A 19,770-nucleotide genomic window follows, 5' to 3' on the forward strand; every position below is an offset into this window, starting at 1 on the left:
AGACTATGCCTTGCTGTCTCCCATCACCACCTTTTACCACAGCCTGTACTCATCTGGCAGCTGTTGCTATGGATACAGAGCCCATCTATTGCTGTGATGCAAGCCACATCTAATAGAGCAACCTAGGGGGTAGTGTTGAGTTCAAAGACGGGCTTGTTCGCACAGACACACATGCCTGTCTGCTCTGTGAATGTGAAATCTCTGCCTGGTGGTTTGGGAGTTCTTTTTCAAAGGGCTGTTCATTATAGTAATATCTTGACAACGACCTTAATAAAAAACTTAGAAGGGAAAGTATTTCTGCCATCCTCATTTTACCATGTTTTTTACCCGCAGGGATCTACATAATCTCCGCTGGTGCACACAGACCTAACCATGGTGGTTTAGTTATCGGTGATAATATGGATGTGAACTATCTAGAGGTCACTGGTCGAGGGTCACATTCGGCTCTCTCTGACTTCTCTGCCTGTTTCTTAATCATTATGACATATGGCTAAGCTTTGATCAGGGGTGATGAAAATGTTAAGTGTAGATAGCTGCTGAGTTAAATCAATTAAATGCTGATTAGCCCCGATTATCTGATTAACTAGAGCCATGGATGGACTGCTCACTTAAGAGGTGATTATATAAGACATGACTCTGGGCAGCTTGTGTACATAGCTAAATTTAACTTGTAGTAGGTCAAGTTGGGATGGCATGAATCCATTTGACTTTAAAGCCGGTTATGTCCCACTTTGGAGGAACTAAATTTAACAATAAACAGCCCAGAGAAAGGGAGGATTTAGTTCTAATCATAGCTTTTGCCTGGCAACATGCCCCTTGATGTTCAAAAGACAATTCGTGAGAGGAGGACGGAGGAAAAAAAAGTTATTTGTTACCTTGTGTGCCAGACTCTTTGTGTATTCTACATCGATACGACACCCAGTGCCCAGCCAAACATGGTGGCACTGCCAAGTCTGGCTTGGCTAAGTGTAAAACAGGCTGGCATCCTCGCTGGCATATGACAGTGTTTTCTGCTTTGTCACTTTGTGTTGCTTTGTGTTAAGAGGACGATTGCATCTACCATTGCCCGCTGCGAAGACCGAACCTGCGGTCAAAATCGTTAGATGCCTCTGCACAAAGAGCCTTTTTAAGCAGTGCAGGAAATGCATTTAAGTCAGAGCGGTGGGGAATTTATGGTTATAATAAGACCAGCATGCTGATGTCCAACTGTAAATAAACTCTATCTTACTGCAGGTTTTAGTACCAGGGTTAATATGTTTTACAAAGTCATTTTGCAGCTATGAAATAACTTCATGGACATAATTTGCAATTGAACAAAAAGGTGATAAATCACAATGCAGACTATTGCAAAATGTTAAAAATCAGGTGAGGGCATCACCATCAGATGGTGGGTTCTACCTGCAAGCAGCATCGATGAAAACTGATGATCAATCCAACGGCTGCCGAGGTTTCTCACTCTGTATCAAAGTGGACAGAAAGATGTACCAACTGGCCTATAAGTGCTATGTTTCCTTGAGCTGTAGCATGAGCACTCAGTCTGTTTTGACATCTTTTTCCTCTTGCCACATCGGAGAAAATTAGAAATGATAGTTTGTTTTCTGCAAGTTATTGAGAGTAATGTGAGCGGGGAAAAACACACTCTCTTATGCGAGTACTTGTCTGGAATTACATGTAGAGCATGTCAAACTTCCATTATGGGATTCTTCCAGAAAAAGTAATCAACTTTAAGTACGTTTGGATTTTGGCCTGAGCCCAAGTCCTAAATGGACAGCCTCAGCTACTTTAAAACTGTGCAAACATGTAAGATTAATTTTAGGATCAGCAGCAGGGTTATGTAGCCAACGTGTAGCTGTAGGTTGCTGGATATCGAGCCAGCTTTTTGGGGGCTCCCCCACTATGCAATGCCATTCCTTGTCTAGAGTGTAACGGGTGCGTGACTCCTCCCATTACTAAATCAGCAGAAATCGGTCAAACCTTTCCTTTCTTACTAAGGCTGCCCCGCGAGCAAGGAGGATCGAGTTTCAATGAAGTTTTCTTTTTCCATGCTGTGAATACAGATGTCAACTGCCAGTGGAGGGTCTAGCTGGTGCCACGGCTGGCTATGCATGTCTGAGCAGGGACTTGGCTGGCTGATCACAGCCGAGGGGTGCCGGGCTGGGTTCAGTGGGGGAAGATGCCTGGAAAGTAGAGGGGCTTTCCACATTTCAGCTATGTCTAAAAACTCTTTTGATGTTTTGCCTGGCTTACTCTGATGTTCACGTTCTGTGTGACAGACCCTGCCTCTCTCTGTTTTGTATAAAAAACCTTCTCGCTCACCTCCCTTCTGTTGTAGATCGCACGTCTCCGGTTAGAAAATCTCGCTTGTTTCAGTGGGATTATGGAAAATCTATAACAGGTGGGCTTTGTTTTAGGGATACGTCTTTTCTAATTATGTGTTTGCAGTATGATTTGGGTGGGTGGCCTCTGGGCTAAATGGTCTCTGAATTCTAGTCTGCTGCCTGCCTGCTCTTTGTTCCATCATGGCAGGTTCATAGAGTTCGGTGATGTTTTTGTGTTAACTGAATTACAGGTAAAATCATCAGGGCATCAGAATTAAAACTATCTGAAATTAAAGCTCAAAACTAAAACTGAAAGATTTTTAAGATGTTCATTTTACATACAGAAGCGGCGCTATTTGCCATCACAGCCAGAGTGCTGTGTCATTGTATAGATGGTACCAAAACAGCACCTTGGTAGCAGTTAATGGTTTAAATGTATACTTGGCAGTCTTTTTAAGGAGCTGACTAGCTGTCTTTAAGGTTTAAGGAGAGGTGATCATGAGAGGTATCATGTTGACCTGACAGATTGCTGGTACACTATCCACTCAATAACAGTGGTTTTTTTTTTTTCCTACCGTTTCATCGACCAAAACATATTTGGAGGCAAAAGACACAAAAGAATCTCACGTTGTTGGATCACTTAAGGATAGTGGTTTTAAAGTACTCAGCTGGGAAGGGAAAGGCAATAGGAAATGTGGTCAAATGGTATTTGACCTCATACCAGAAACAACAGAGTACATCGTGTAGCTGCAGAAAGAGGTTCATTTGACTCCCGAACCTCATGCATACTTGGTCCCAGCAGACATCTAAGTACCGGCCAAGGAAAAGCTAGTGGTCACTCATCCTGCACTTCTTGTAGAACATTGTTCAAGATGGTGTGCTTTTATTTGGCTTGCGTTTAAAGCATGGAAGTAATAGTACCACAGTGTGCAGGAAGATTGGGGGTTTGGCTGTACTTCTACTGTCCTTTCTGGTGGACCTTAAAATTAACTTTGCCACTCAAGGTTTAAATGTCAGGAGAATTCGTAGTGTCCAACTACATTAGAAGAAAAGAATAATTTAACGTGTGATGGGAAGCTTGTGCTCGACAGTTTGAAAAGATGTAAATATTATCAGCATCTCCTTCAGCCAGGTTCTACTGTTAGCTAGCTGTATGTTTCTTTTGGCTGCCAAATGCAGACTTTAGATAAAAAATAGTTTGTGGGCCTTGTGATTTCTGAAAAGAGACTGATTCAGAGTTTTGTTTTTTCCTTATTTTGTATTTGCCTTGAGTTCCAAGGCAAGTAACATCTAAGTTGACTTGATTTGCTTCTCACATCTGGATCTTGTATCCTGAACAAATCCTAATTGTATTTTTATTTTGCTTTGTTTTATTGTGTTCCTTTCAGATGTGCCAGATGAAATATATTAGGACTTGACTTTTGGCATAGAGTCTTAATATGGAGCTCTAGCAGGTAATTTCAGTTTTAGGGAAAAAAGGCTTAAGCAGCTTCTTTGTAATGGTGAGCTTTAGTACCAGCCTGGTCTATGCAGGTAGTTGAAATTGGGTCAGACTTTCCCCTAAATGCTTACTGTTAAATGCCATATTTTGACACCAGGTGGGGATCAGTGGATAGCCTTAATTATCAGCTCTGTACAGGAGCAGAAGGATGACAGATAGCGCTATCTACTTAATTACATTGGGACATGTTGATTATCTTCTTATCATTTACTACTCTGGCAGTCCTTTAGGGTCTTGTTATTCATACTTTTGTGACTTTGAAGGATGGCTGCTCATTTTTACGAAAGCATCGTTGTTCCATCAAGATAATGGCACACAAAGAGAGAGTTGGGGGAGGACAGACTCAATGTAACTGGATTAGCTCTTATGCAATTGCTCCTTGAGGTGCTGTTGATGGCACACCCATCACCAACCACGTAAAAGGATTGTGCTAGCTTTCTTAAGCCGGCCTGCTTCATCTGAAAGAGTGACTCATCTTTTAATCAGCCAAAATAATGTGTACTGATGATGCACAAAAGCTGCTGCTGAGTTTGATGAGCACTTGGTTTTGAGCCTGATTGGAACTGCAGAATTCAGCATTTTTGGATCTTGATTCATATTAGTGGCTACACCTCTTTATGGCTAAAAATATACCACAATATTGAGTTAACATTACTAGGAAAAACCTAAATTGTACTATGTTGTGCCATCATTCACTTTGGGGTGACCCTTTAGTGATATTGCAGGGAGTCCAGTCCAAATTTCACATTGGGTTACACAATCAGTCTGAAGTCTGGCAGGAAGGAGTACCCATGGCCCTCTAGTAATTGTGTACATGAGCACATCAGAGAGTGTGTTAGGCTCTCTGTTGGCGTGAGAGTTAGCTTGTGACCTGTTGTGAGGATTACAACTGAGTGATATGTCTGTATGGGACGGTGCCAGGAGCAGCATACCCTCCCAACAGCAAGCTCAGATAGTGATGGAAGACTTGACCTCTTTTTATAGACAGCTTACGCATCATCGATTAGTAAAACTGATTTATAACGGTTCACCTTTGCAGTGGTCGAAGACCTCAGTTTATTTATAACGGAGTCAATTACATTTCAATACATGGAGCTGGATTAACTCCTAGTAAGGAGTGTGATCTACAGACGCTTTTTTAAAAATTTTTTTTATTTTTTATACAAATTAAGAGAAATATTAAATTTGAACTTTTTATTTAAAACAGAAAAATGAAGATGAGGAAAAAAAACTGCAAATTCAGAGGAACAACAGTTAAATGTGTTCTATGCTGACATTTTAATTACCCGACTGCTTCCAAACCACAATTTGATAATTTGCCCATATGTTTCTGCATCTACTTTGTGCTTCTTCATGTATATTGTCATGCATCACAGACAAAATATTTGGTCACAATCAAATAAAAGGCAGGCGCACCATACCTGTGCATGGTGTGCTTCCATTGTAGGTTTACATCATTAAAAACAAAAACAATATTTTCTGCTAACCAATGCAGAATGCTCTTCTGTACTTTGGTAACAAACTCAATCATCTTATTAAACACACACACCGGCACGCATGTACACACACATACACACTTACACACAGTTTCCATGGAAACAGAAACCAGGGCCTTTTATGATTGGTTGTTTGCCCAAGACAACCAAAAATGGTCTCGGCAGCCATGCAAAGATGGGAGATACATCATTTGTATAATGAGTAATGGGACATACACTAATGAAGAAAATAAGATGTTTGTTGTTGCCTGAAGGAGTCTTGTCACGAAATTCGATCATGAAATTGTCATCGAGTATAAATTGAGTATAAAACCCAGTTTTTCAGTCTGTTTAGGGTGACGGCAGACATCTCGGCTCTTTTTTTTTTTTCTGTTATGTTCTCAGACTGCATGTGATGCGTTTGAACAGGCGTGGAACTGCCACTAACGTGGACAGTATCTGTAATAACCACACACAGGCACAGATTCGGGAGCAAACACACACACATATGGACACTTTCCCCTCATGCTGCCCTTTAGTTGCCTAATGTGTGTCTGAGGTGCAGATGGCTAAACGGTAGGAGGGCTGCTTCTGTGTTAGCCATGGTGCTAGCAGTCTTAGATTTGGCTGGTCCTGGCCTGCTGGAGCGAGAGTGAGCGGCCAGCTACCCCCTCTCAGTGACGATGGCAAGTGTACAATTCACGGCTGTGCACTCGCTCAGCATCAAGCTTTACTGTAGTTGCAGGACAAACCTGTGTATTTCTTTTCACAGGAGCCAAGCGGTGTGGTCATTTGACGCTCCGCTGTGGATTAACAGTGTCATTTTGGCTCTTGTGATGTTTTTATGTGTGCTGGCCTGCTTTTTACTTCAGTTGTTTTGATACATTTGTGTTCACAATCACAGGAAGCAAGCTGACCAAGGACCTGAAGCAGTATCTGAGCCAGCGCTTCCAGAAGTCCTCGCCTGACCACGAACTGCAGCAGACCATCAGAGACAACCTCTACCGTCACGCTGTGCCTTGTGAGTTCATGACATGTCTTTTGCTGAATCCTTCTTGTGTCTTTCACATTCTGTTCTTTTTGATAAGTATGCATTCAAGAAATGTATGAGACTTGCATCAAAACACATAATTAAAGGAATCATACAAACGCATACATCAAAGTCTGTCCAAGTACAGTATACATACATACAGTATACATTCAGAAGATTCTAGGGTACGTGACCATCAGTCATTTATCCAGTGCTCTTCCTCTTCCTCACATCAGCAACGATATTCTTAAAGAACATCAGTATTGATCAGTCTTTTGCACATGATTAACCATCCCTAAATACTGTTTAAGCAGTAGCGTATTACCATTACCAGGGGACAGTGTTGTGTAAGCATCCAAACAAAATCAGAAAACTCTTCGTTTAGGTCATTGCAAACCGCCGTCTCACATCCAGGCTTCATTAGTTTTAGATCCATGTATGAATGAGTTTGCTTGCCTCACACAGACCCTTTACCGCTGTTTCTAATTAAGCCTGATTGTTTGTCTTTAAACCAATATTGGCCGTGCAATTAGCAGGACTGATTGCTTCATATCCTGTTCCTGAAAAACCTTAATCATGACTTCATCTGTTTAATCACACAACATTTCTGTTCATCCCGCTCTTCTGCCTTCTTTCCAAACTAATCATCAACTAGTTGACACAAAGTTAGGCATGCTGCACGCACCACCCATCCTGTCAAGTAACGTTAGATCAAGTTAGATCAAGGGAAAAAATATCTGCCGTTTCCACAATGGAGAGTGTAGTCTGTGTAGGGTCAAGTTTGTGAAGACGTTTTACCGCTCATCCAAGAATATTCTTCACTTATTCGCACATTTATGGTGTGTTCCTGAATAAGTTGAAAGTTGGATTTTTTTCCTGCTCTCAGTAGGAACACCCTCTCAACTCTGATGTCCTACTCACAAAGTTTGAGCAGCCCAGAGTTAACAGTCCATGATGGCGGCATTGAACATAGAACTTTGAAACTTCTCTGTAATGCCACTGTTGTGTATTTGTGACTCACTAAATAAGCCATACTCAGAGCACTGACCAGGCCATATCCATGAATGTGCTTTTAAGTGCAAAAAACAAGTGTTTTGCTGAACTGCTAGTAAAGCCTGGATCGCTCTACCTTGTTTTTCGTGTTTTTGGGAACATGCTAACTCAGGAGTGGTGTCACTCCCGAGTTCTGTGGTTTCTGGAATGCAGCGTTAACCCCTAGTGGGGATTGCGGTCTTTGGAGGTGGTCCTGACCTATCAATCATGTGAGTCATCACATAAGCCACGGTGTGAAGAAAGGGGTGTCATTGGCATAACCAGGGGTTAAAGGTGAAACCAATGTAGGGCCTTGCCCCACTCTATCATATTGCCTATTGAGATCCATTTAGGTTAGGTGTGAGTGTTGGAGTTAAAGAACCTGGGAGGAGGTCTTAAGACTGCATTGTAAGTGGCTGATAGCTGGTATCATAAGCCACCACCTCTATTCACCTTTTTGTTTTTTACTTAAGAAGCCTCTTGGATGATAGATAACATGTCTTCGCAAACCTCAAAAAGTAGATTTGCCTTCTTTTTACCAGCATATAAGACGATGAATAGCCTAGTAGTATCTCATGACCACTGGATCAATAAAGGCAGTAAATATAGTACCTGTAGCTTCATCAGCATCCCTCTATCACTAACCAGTATCTTCTCTGGTTGGATAATCCAGGAATAGAGGCCTGGTGTCTTTGATGTGTTTTTTCTTAGTGTTGATATAGCAACAGTTATTTGAAAGCACATTTATTTTCTAATGCCGCATATTTCTCTCATATCTACTGCTTCAAAGTGAAATTAGACATTTGAAGTTTCATTCTCTGCTCCAGGAAAAAAACCACTTGAATACAGTGTTGGTGCTAATGATGTGGCGTTATTGTATAAACAACATAATAGCATTCTTATAGACAGATGATATTCCTAGAGTAGATTTATGCCTGATGCCTGTTGCCAATTTTGACTTAACCTTGAATTGCACAGGACATTGAAAGTGGTCCAGTTGGACCAATCAGAGGATAGTGAATCATTATCCTGCTGCTCGAGTTGGAAATCCCTACTTATCGTGGTTACAGAATGCCTGACTTATAATAAGCGAGGGGGAAAGAGCAAAACTGCATAAATGATTGGCTTGTCTGCAAATGTCTCTACTCAGCATTTTAATATTTGCATCTGTGGTGCAGTGATATAGTGATCTTTAGTAATATCCATCAGTCTCACAATAGCAATATTACATAATTTCACAATTTCCACAATAAAAACTTTGCTTGTTTTTTTTGTTTTGTTTTTTAGTATAAATTAAAATCCACAGTATGCAAATTGCGATGAAAGTGTTCATCAGCGTTATTCAACAGCTAAATGGTTTCCATGTCCTCGCCATATTGGATTTTAAGTTCATTCTTTTGGAATTGGATTTGAAAAGGATCTGCCGAAGGATGAAAATGTTCATGGTTCTTATCAGCTGGCTTTCTTTAATTAGTTTATTCATGGTCTCTCACACAAATTACTATCTGACTTTGTCTGCATTACCTCCACTGCCATATGTCAGCTAGACACTGGTAGATGGTGGGAGGGGCCAGCCGTTTTAATTACGGAGTGGTCCGAGGCACACCAGTAAAAACCTCGCTGCTGTTGGCAGCAAACGGTGCATGAAGGTGTTCTCCGGGCCACATGTTTAATAGGACTCTAAAGTTTTCATTGTCATGGCTCGTAGTGGAGAGTCCATCTTTTACCAGAATATTGAATTCAGAGATGCTTTGCAACAGCTTAATATTTTCTTTGTGTTGTTTGAGGTCATGTTGCATGGGGCAGTGACTAAATGTATCCTTATGCCCATCACAGTCAGAGCAAAAAGCACGTGTTTGTGAAATGGGTGTGTTTGCATTTGACCTGCAGTTGTGTGAGGTCAGTGTTTATCTTTGTTTATAATGGTCGGATCCTTGATCAAGGCGCTTTCACATGTTCCTGTGCTCGTGTGATGATTTTTTTTTTTTTTTTTTAAAGCAAACAGCAGGTGGAGAAACAGAAGGAGAGAGAGGTCTGGTGTAATTTGGCAAAAATTGTATCGCAGCTTAATCAACCTTTCTACACTTTTATAGTCCTCCTGTCACTGTCAGAGCACTATAGGTCAAAATCCATGTATTACCTGTGAGCTGCTTGACATTTAGCTCAGTTCAGTTTTATTTATATAGCACCAAATCACAGCAACAGTCGCCTCAAGGTTCTTTACATTGTAAGGTACACTGTACAATAAATGGAGAGAGAACCGCAACAATCAGGTGGCCCGCTGCGAGGAAGCACTTGGCAATGGTGGGAAGGAAGAACTCTGTTTTAACAGGAAAGCTCATGGAGGGGGAGCTATCTGCTGCGACTGGGTGAGGGAGACGAGAAAAACGCCAGGATCCAGATTCTTTAGAGCTCCAATGTCGGAACTCGGGAGTGACGTCGTTCCAAAGTCAGTGCATTCTAGAAAAAACATGGAAAAACAGGTTTTGCTTTGGTTCTTAGCAAGGTAAAGAAATTGATTTAAGATTTATTCTGGAAATCGGCAAGAATATCACACACACTGGTTCCCTAAACAACTACACAACAACGGAGGGATTAAACAGTATTTTGTAACAGTTTTCAGTGCGTGTTTGCTGTCTGCTGTCCATACGCCACTTCACTATATCTTAAACTTGAATGTAGCTTTATTAAAAAAAAAACATAAGCAGCTGGTGTAAATATCCTAATGTTCAGTTTCAGAAAAAACAGTTAGACACACTCGCTTCATAGAAAAATGATTGGAGGCTATTTTACCATCCAGCCAGCAGTTTTAATAAGGCACAGTGGAATTGGACTAATTATATAGTTAAGGGGTAAAAACCAGATAAAAATGAACTTTTAAAACATGGTTGGAGAAATGACTAACAAGAAGTGCAAGAGAATTTTTGTTGTTGTTGTTGTCATTTGTCCATAAACTAGTTTCCTCACTCGCATGTCCAAAAAAGTCAGCTGTCCCTATAACCCTGTTAATATTTGAAGCACAGCACTCCCACCCTCCCCCATCTGCCGAGGCATTTATCTGCTTCCCTTGTGGTCATCCCATCTGTACGTCAAACATTCCCAGTCTCCCATTATCCCCACCGACCCTCCACTCCCTCTATCCTCCTCCTCTTCATTCCTGACCCCCCCAACTCATGACACCACTGCCTCTCGTCCTCCCGCTGCCACTGCTGCTCCCGTTCTCCTTCTGTATCAGTCTTTGTCTTCCTCTTCTTTTTTTCCTCCCTGCCAGTTACAACGATCGGAGCAGTAGCAAGAAGAAGACGGTTGCTCTGTGGGTTTAATACCTGATATTTAAATCTCGCCGTTCTGTGTCGACAAGCCTTGAAAAGGGAGCTCTGATCTCGCCTGCATCAAGGCAAGTAAGCAGTATTGTCTGCTGTAGTTGTTGTGATGCCGATGGCTTGGGGATCGCTCCTCAAATGGACAGGGTTTGCACAAGTCTGTGTTCACGTGCGTGTGTCTGTCTGTGTGTGTGTGTGTGTGTGTGTGTGTGTGTGAGTGATGATGAATTGGGGGACTGGCAGTGCAGACAATTGGACGACCCGTATATAGGCTAAGAGGACGGCTTGGAGGGAGGTGTGGGCTGAAGCCGTGGGGATCGAGATGGGGGTAGGGTGGAGTTTGGGTGTGGGAGGAGGGCAAGAAGCGGGGGGGATGGGCAGAGAGGAGAAAAGAGAGAGGGGATGGAAAGATTGGGGGACAAACACACTCAAATCAGTGTTGATTCTAGCTAGCTAGTCAAGCTAACATAAACATGAATAAGCATTTAGATGTATAACCTGTGGTTGGATCAGAGCTCACTGTCCTGTCCAATACGAGCGGGTTTTCGTCTGTGTCAACAACGGACACACAAGCCGCCTCTCTAGTCATACTTTAAAAATTGCAGTCGGAGATGCAATCACACAGTGGTACCTCAACAAAGCAAAAGAAATGCACAAAGCTCTGAGAGTGGCGGTGCCCTTTCTAAGCAGCAAATGAAGTCAAGTAAAGGCACTACAAGGTAAAAACAAGACCTAGATCTAAACTTGAGGCTCTTTTTTTTTTTTCCTGAGAAGAGGATGCATGTCAGTCAAATAATCCGTGTGTCCGGTATCTGTCACGCACTATGTAAGGGAAGCTCTCCTAAGTGTATTCGAACATGTCTGTTCAACAACTAATCCTTCCTGTTAAACCAGTTCTTTGTTGAATTCAACCATCTCTCAAAGCCAAGTTTGCCACGCGCTGGACTTCTCCAAACACCTTACACCACGGCCATACTTGAGTGCAACTTTTGTACTGACACAGAACTATACATTGGCATTATCTCAGTAGTCCATCCACACCACACCTGCTGACATCTGCGAATTAAAAGAATCTTCTGAAATACATTTATCTCTTTATGTCAGAAGTTAAGCTATAGAACCGGGGGACAGTTAGCTTAGCCCGACAACTGGGAGGAGGAGGAAACGGTAGCCAAAACAGTATTTGTGTCTGCTCATTTCAAAAACGGCTGCAAGGCTTAGCTAACCAGCTGCTGGGTGTAGCTTCATGCAGACATAGGAACATTGTTGTTGTACAGATTTATTTTCTGTTTTTGCTGACTTTTGTTTTTTTAAACCACAGGGGTAGGGCTCTAGGTCACAAAACAGCATCTCTGTATTAGTTGGAGCACACTTAAAATGGGGGGTTCCCAGCATGCTGCAGGTAGATGAAGCCAACTGTGCAGGAAACAGTAACTGCCGAATAGGCAAAATGGTTTTTATTTTTTATTTTTTTCTCCGGGGTACAAAACCATTATCAGGATCAAAGGATTGCTGCCATAAAGGGGATTTGTGATAGATGAAGTCCCTTGGAGCGTAAGAAGCAGCACACCTTGTAGATTAAATGCTAATATTATTGCTAAATCTCGCACCAATGCAAGTGTCCAGCAGTGATTTACTTTGTTTTTTTTTTCCTGATGGCAGTTGCTCCTTCATTACATTTTAAAATTTAACTTTTGAGCTCTGCAGTCCATCAACACCACACTCAAAATAAAGTGAGATTTCCATGCATGCAGATTTTATTGACCTTTGACCTTACTCCATTGTATATCTTTGCACTGCATTTCCCAGCCCCCTTCCTTAACAACAAAGCACAACATAGCAGCTTCTTCCACTTGGAAAGTTTAAATATGTTTTTTCTTGTTTGTCCATATTTCAGCTTGACTCTCACATGAAGGACCTTTGAACTCGTTCTTTTGGGATTGTTCTGCAGTTATCCCGGTTGATTAGTTGTGTTATAGTTTGCTTATCTATCTACCAGACTTGTAACCTCTATAAATATCAGCAGTGTAGGAATTAGGCTATTTAGCTCCTTCTTTTGCGTTTGACATATATATTTATGCAGCCTCAGTCTCACTTCAGTCCATTCCTCTGTGGCCAGCTCTCATCTCACCTCCTAACTCCACATCTTTATTTGCTGCAAAAGGTTCCTCGTCACATGTCGGTCAAGGATGACTTGCCAGGAACTTGTTCAACAGCCAGAGCAAGCGTACGTGTTTGTGTGTATAAGAACATCAGTGTCCTGAGAGGAGCGGTGAAACAAGAGGTGTCGTTGGGATCCGATGGGATCTATGAGAACAAGAAAGAATAGGGGTGAATAGCCAAGAGGAGGGGAGGGAGCAGGGGGAAGTGGGCGGGTGCATGTGGGTGCCTGCGAGACGGAAAACAGCGGGGCTCAGTCAGCGAGAGAGAGACTGAAGCTCAGCTCAGCGCTGGTGTGTGTGGGTATGAGACGGGAGCGCATTATAAGTCAGTGTGTGGATGCTGCTTAGCTTAGCTCTCGTTAGCTTAGCATCACAAAGCTGGACAGAGGACAGACACACAGGAGAAGGAAGGAGAAGGTGGAAAGGAGAAGGAACGGTGGAGCTGCACTGTTTGTTTTTTGGGTTGTTTCTCTCCCCCCTCCTCATTCCTCATCTACACCTGATTGGATTTTTTTTTTTCCTCCTGTCTCCTGTTGACGTGGTGTTGTTCTGTGGACTGTAGTGGAAGGAGCAGAAGCCCACCCCCCCCTCAAAGGCTCCCTGATTGAGGTATTTTGATTTGAGTTTTCTTTGCAGAAGAGACACCTAGGGTTGCTGTGATTTAATGGTTGGGGGTTGGGATGGAGAGGCAGGCGATGGGGATGGCTGTGCATCAGGCGGAAGGTATGAGGAGCAGAGCGAGGGAGACGGAGGCACATCGCTGGCAGTAATGGAGGCTGATGTGTTGTGGTCAAACGGAAGCTGTGTGTGTCTGTGTCTGTCTGTCTCAGGTATGCTCGTGTCTGTGTGTATTTTTGTCTGTGGCCCGACACGCTGCCCCCGTGTGTGTTTGTGTGCGCAAAGTGTCACTTCCTGTTTGTGAATGTACAGTATGTGTGTTTGTGGTGGAAGCTCTTCAGCCCTGTGATGGCTCTGTTAAGGCTGTGTGATCTGTTGACATGTGTGATCACATTGGAAGCCATTGCCTCCAGCAGCAAACTGCCGCCTGTATGTTTGTCTGTCTGCAGCTTCTGGGATGCTACAGTTAGCTTTTGCCTTTCTTTCATCCTTCCTCTTTCTCCCCCCCAACCTTTCTTTTCTTTCTTTTTTTTCTTTTTCTTCGATCTCATGTCTGGATGACCCCCTCCCCATCCCCATCCCTGCTCCCACCCCGCCCCTCTAAATGGATCGTTTTAGAGCCTTTCTTTTCCATTTTCATATTGCTGTAGGTAGTAGCTAGCCCATGGTGCTTTTTTCCTTTATGGGTGGAATAAAAAAGACAAAGGCCGGCTGTGAGTGTGTGCGCAGGGGCATTTTCAGGCAGGTTTCTGCCTGATTTAGCTTCACACTGCACTACTGGCAGTGGATTTTATTAGCTCTCTCCTTTTAACCTGGTCCTCATCTATCTGTATGGGAATCATATGGGGCTGAATGAATTTCTTATAAAGGGAAAGAATGGAGAACATAGCGGGTCAAGAGAAATCCTGCTTTGATCTGATTGTGGTGTGTGTATTTGTATTTTTATGTGTGCGTTGTCTCTTATTTGCATACCTCTTTCAGCCAACCAGAGTGGCGAAAACTACCTCCCCTGACTCAAAGCAGTCAATCGCAAATGAAAAGCAACTATAGGTCTAGAAAACCCCAACAAAAATGGTCCCTTTTAATATTTGTTTGCCCATCATCACCACATAAGGGAGATTGTTTGGGGTGTTGGGGCTGTTTGAAAGCCTGGACAATGGACTGCAACTGCTCCTCTCCTCAAACCTAAAAAAAGTCAAAAAACATAAAGCAAAACAAAAAAACAAAAAAGATGTAATGTAAACAGAAACGTGAGGATTGGAAAATGCTGGAATTTGTGGCTTGTGCTTTTGGTTGGATTAACCCTTTACTGAGACAGATGGCCTTATCCCCCTGCCGTGGTGACAAACCCCAGTCAGCTTGTGACCCCTCCTGCATTTGTGTGTGTGTGTGTGTGTGTGTGTGCATTCTTACACCAAAAGGGGAAGAGAAAAAAGAAGGGAAAAAAACACTGGCAGGCTTGCTCTGGCCAAGATGGTGGATGGCTCTGTTTTGGTTTTGGACTATAGCGCCAGTCTGCTACCCCCCCACGTGTGTGTGTGTGTGTGTGTGCTTGTGCATGTGGTTGTGCGCGTCTTGAAAATTATCCATGAAGACATGCCTCAGTATCTTCTTGGAAAATGGACTAGGACTTGGACTAGCCGGCTAGCTTTGACATGAGAGCATGTTTATTGTGGAGACTGAGGGAAATGCTTTTGTAATAGCTTCTGCACAACAGTTGGGTCTAAGACTGTAGCCAGATTTCTGAGGCAGGCCCATAATCCGTGCTGCTTCCTTGTCATTTTCCACCAGCTACATACAGTATTCTTTAAATTGGCACCTATTTAATCAAAGCAGATGCTCTAATAAACCACAGTGAATCAACAAAATGTGGCCCGTTTGAAGGAAAAAAACCCTGAAAACTTGGCTATAGTTACCTTGTGTGTGTGGTGCCCCCCCCCCCCCCCCCCCCCCCCCCTTTATTCTTGTCTTGTGTTTAATCTACCAAAAGCAAAATGCGTAAACACTTTCCAAAATAAGCTTTTCTCTTTTATAACGATTATGGAATTTTTGTAATGAGTTTGACTAAAAAATAAATTGTCTGGATGTTGTCACAGTTATAAGAACAAACCATAGGCACTTTGTGTCCCATAGGTTTATGTGTTAGGTGCCTTGTCTAGTTGATTGGAAGAGTTGGAGACTAGTAAAAAGGGCTACATATAAAGCAGGGGTAGGCAACTCCAGGCCTCGAGGGCTGGTGTCCTGCAGGTTTTAGATGTATCCTTGATCCAACACAGCTGATTCAAATGGCTAAATTACCTCCTCAACATGTCTTGTAGTTCTCCAGAGGAATTGTGATGAACTAATCATTTGATTCAAGTGTGTTAACCCAGGGTGAGATCTAAAACCTGCAGGGGGAACGGCCCTCAAGGCCTGGAATTGCCCACCCCTGGTAATCAGCCTCATGTGACGTCAAGACAATCATATTTGTCTATGAAGATGTTTTAAAAAGATCCTGGTGTATCGAGTTTTACGGACATGAACTTGCATGACCTCTCTAACCTGCTATTCATTGCTGCTAGAAGATAGCTGGTCAAGAGTTCATTTGCAGCTGCTAGCATCCTATGACTAAAAAATGACCAAAATCTGAAATGTTTGGTGTAGATTTTTAACCAGAATGCCTTTTAGTGTTAACTGTTACCCCCATAAAGATGACATCTGGCAACCTCCCCCAAGTTTTGGCACATAACTATATATCAGGGGTGGGGAACTCCAGGCCTCGAGAGCCGTTGTCGTGAAGGTTTTAGATCTCACCCTGGGCCAACACACCTGAATCAAATGATTAGTTCATTACCAGGCCTGTCGAGAACTTCAAGACATGTTGAGAAGGTTATTTAGCCATTTAAGTCAGCTGTGTTGGATCAGGGACACATCTAAAACCTGCAGGACACCGACCGTTGAGGCATGGAGTTCCCCCACCCCTGATATATATCAATAAAGTTGTGGTTTGACTATACTAACTTGTGAAGCAGCCATGAAATAGGACCACTCTGTTGAGAAAAGGGACAAAGGTTACATCTAGCAGGCATCTGATGGGGAAAGAGTTATATTGGTAGCATGCATTGTATTAATCTCAGTAGCCAGGCACAAACAATGTCTTCTCTTTTACTTGACGCAAACCATAAGCGAATCCTCTTTATCCTTCACATCTGGATTTCGGTATCACTGGTCATTTACATAAGTGCTGTAGCCAAAATGAATTAAGCTGTAATTATACTTCTGGATTGTATGACATCAGCAACATTAGAGCAGAAAAACAGATTTGGGCCTACAGTGGGACCCGGTGTGAGACTTGAGGAGAACCACAGTTCTCCACCATTCAAACCCGAAACAGGAAGAGTTTTGCCCGACCACACAAGCTGCTGTTATAACTGCCAAGCGTACTGCAGACAGAGAAATCACAAATGAGCAGATCAGAGACTGGGTGGAGCCTGTGGTCTTAATCAATGAACTGGAGAAGTGATGGAAGCAGAAAGGAGTGATGGAGGGAATGGAAGCAGAGGGAGTGAACATCACAAGTCCCTGTGGACTATCCACTGAGTCGTGTCATGAAAGTTTTAACCAACTTTTGCAGATAACAGCTTCTGCTCTACCCTAGCTCATACATATAACCTGGAATACATTGTGCCTTGTATTGTGTCTGTGTGTGTGTCTTATCACGTGTAGAAAAACAACATTTTGTCCAAATATGCTGTCAGAGTTTAGGAGTGGCGCCATTGTCTATGTGTCAGTCACAGACCACTTAAAATGCACCGTTTCAAATAACTCCTGTCCTGAGTGACCTGAATGGCAGCACAGAAGCCGAATAAGAACAGCTGGCTCTATTAATAGAACAATTATGATAATGAATCATTGCCAAACACATTTATGATGGCCTACTTTTCACTCACAGCACTGATCACTTCAGTGGTGAAAGTGTTGAAACAAACAATGATTGTTTTAATATGCTGCTTTTATTTCTAAATCCAGAAACCCACTAATCTGTATGTTGTTTCTCTGAACCTCGATGTTTGAATGACATTTGTTTTTTAGGTCACAATGGTCATTCTGTTGATATAGCGTGTCTGTTGATATAGTGTGGGCATACCCTGAAGTGCCCCATTACAAAACTGATAAGTTATTTTCAGCACCAATACAGATTAGTTGGAGTCAATTTGACAGTTTCCAGTAAAAAAACAAACAAACCAAAAATACAAAAATCATGCTGTCAGTTTTTAAAATGACTCCATACAAAAAAAATCATTAAATGTATTTTCTCATGCTATCTCTACGTGAAAGAACCCTCTGCATGCTTCCTAAACCGCTCACCTGAACTGCTACAGCCTGCAAATACACTCCTTTGTGCCTGTCTGTGGCACAGTATCCTTTATTGATATATCTGATATCTAAACAATTGCACTGAATAAAGAAAGATGTCTTTATTGTTGTGATTGATCAAAAATTATTTTATTTTGAAAGGGTGCGTGTGTGTAATCAAATACATCATGGTTTTACATAGATGCTGCAAATTTTTTATACAGAAATTGCTGCGGTGTGCACACTATTGCTAATTATAACCATACAGTGTGACATGTGTGCATTAACCCAGTTCATGTTGCTTTTTTAACAATACTGTTGCGTCATCAGCAGTGACAAAATAACTTCTGCTTTCTGGTGTGGCTGTTGCAGATTAGGCAGGTATCGATCACGTGCAAAAACATGTTTAAAAAGTCGGCACGTGTGCGGCAGTAATTTGTCTTGGATGTCGTTGTGAAAGAATTCATAAAGAAATGCCGTTTGGACAGGCTTGACCTATAAGTCTTTTAATTCAAATATCAGGTACACAGTAATTGTGTGGAACAGTTTTTCAAGGTTAGAACTATTATAATCGTGTTATTTGGATATCCTGACCTGGGTCACTGCTTTTTTTTTAAGTTGAACCTTATATTTCCATGGTGACCTTCATCATCACCATCATCTAGAAACACTCAAACCTTGAGATTTGCACTAAGAACCTTCTTGCTGTAAATCTTTCCCCCTTAAGGACAACATTTGAAGACCCTTCCATACCCTTTATTGCTATATCAGTAAAGACATGATTTAATGATCATTAGAATAGTTTCAGAGTTTTTCCAAGGGTAGCTGCAGAGGCAGAGACCATAGGCCTGAAATATGACTGAAACTGCTTTTGGAAAAAAGCTCAAGGGTTACTCCAAGTTAGCGTCCAAGGGGTTAAGAGTTAAAAGACCAGCTGATAGTAATATCAAAGAAGTATATTTCAGCCTGGTTCTTTTGCCTCTTTTTAAACCATGACAGCTTAAAGATTTAAGCGGGCTGAAGATGCCCTAATGATTTTTGCCAAACTAAAGCTTCAAACTGGATCAAATAAAGATGTCAAGGAGGGCGACTTCCCAGCTCCCAGCTATGATGACAAAGTCATCCGTGGAGTCAAGCCCTGCGTTGTCCTTGTGGAAGGAATTAAATGTAGGTCACCACCAAAATGAAAGGCCCGGCCTCGGCCTGGGGGGATATGTGCCCAGGGTCCTCTGTTGCTCTGGGGGAATGCAAGTGTAGGAAATAAACAGATTTATCACACGTGGCTATTTTTAGAAGCTGTGTGCGTGCCTGTAGAGCCTCCTTCTACTTCTTTTTCATCTGCCTTAATGTCGTTGTGTTAAGGAAATATGGCTAAGATTACTTTTGTCTTTTACTTTGTCACTGACTATCATCTGACTCAGTTGTTGCCCAGCTACTGTCTACTAGAACATCTCCTATGTTAGGTCTTCTGTCTCCTATATAATTCATCAAGGTTCAAGTCCTCATAGACTTCTGTCCTTCATAGTGTTGTGGAATATGTTTAAGTGAAGAATAATTAAACAGTGTTGTCATGCTCTTGTGTCATTGTACTCTCAAATCTAACTGAGATATCATGCACTGACTTCTCAAATGTTGCTAAACCTAGTGTCCAACCTTGTATCCAGTAAGGTTAGAAAAAAAACTACATAAAATATAATTAAAACAGAATGTAGTGGTTTATAAAAATACCCCAAAGACGACACTTCACATGTACAAGGACACCGAGACATTGGTGAGGTCTGGGGCAGCAGTGACGGATGGATTCAAGGTGGGGTGGGATTATGTTAGGGATAGTCTCTGAGCCCCTTCTTGTTTGCAGTGGTGATGGACAAGTTGACAGATGAGGCCAGGCAGGAGTCTCCATGGACTATGATGCTCACAGACGACACTGTGATCTGTAGTGAGAGGAGAGAGCAGGTGGATGAGAGCCTGGAGAC

At 42.3% G+C, this 19,770-nt stretch overlaps 1 protein-coding gene across 21 annotated transcripts in view; it reads left to right on the forward strand.

The window, feature by feature from the left end:
* The window catches only part of magi1b (membrane associated guanylate kinase, WW and PDZ domain containing 1b), a 137,564-nt gene that overhangs the window by 51,809 nt on the left and 65,985 nt on the right, over positions 1–19,770 (forward strand). For all 21 annotated transcript variants that reach the window (XM_085273327.1, XM_085273334.1, XM_085273329.1 and 18 more), the window contains exon 2: positions 6,199–6,315. In XM_085273327.1, the coding sequence (XP_085129453.1) occupies positions 6,199–6,315 (117 nt within the window). The remainder of the gene's footprint in view (positions 1–6,198; positions 6,316–19,770) is intronic.

This window comes from Mchenga conophoros, linkage group LG5, assembly GCF_057382185.1.
Source record: "Mchenga conophoros isolate Kocher_MC1m ecotype Shallow Benthic linkage group LG5, M_conophoros_male_GT1.1, whole genome shotgun sequence".
NCBI classification, from domain to species: Eukaryota; Metazoa; Chordata; class Actinopteri; order Cichliformes; family Cichlidae; genus Mchenga; species Mchenga conophoros.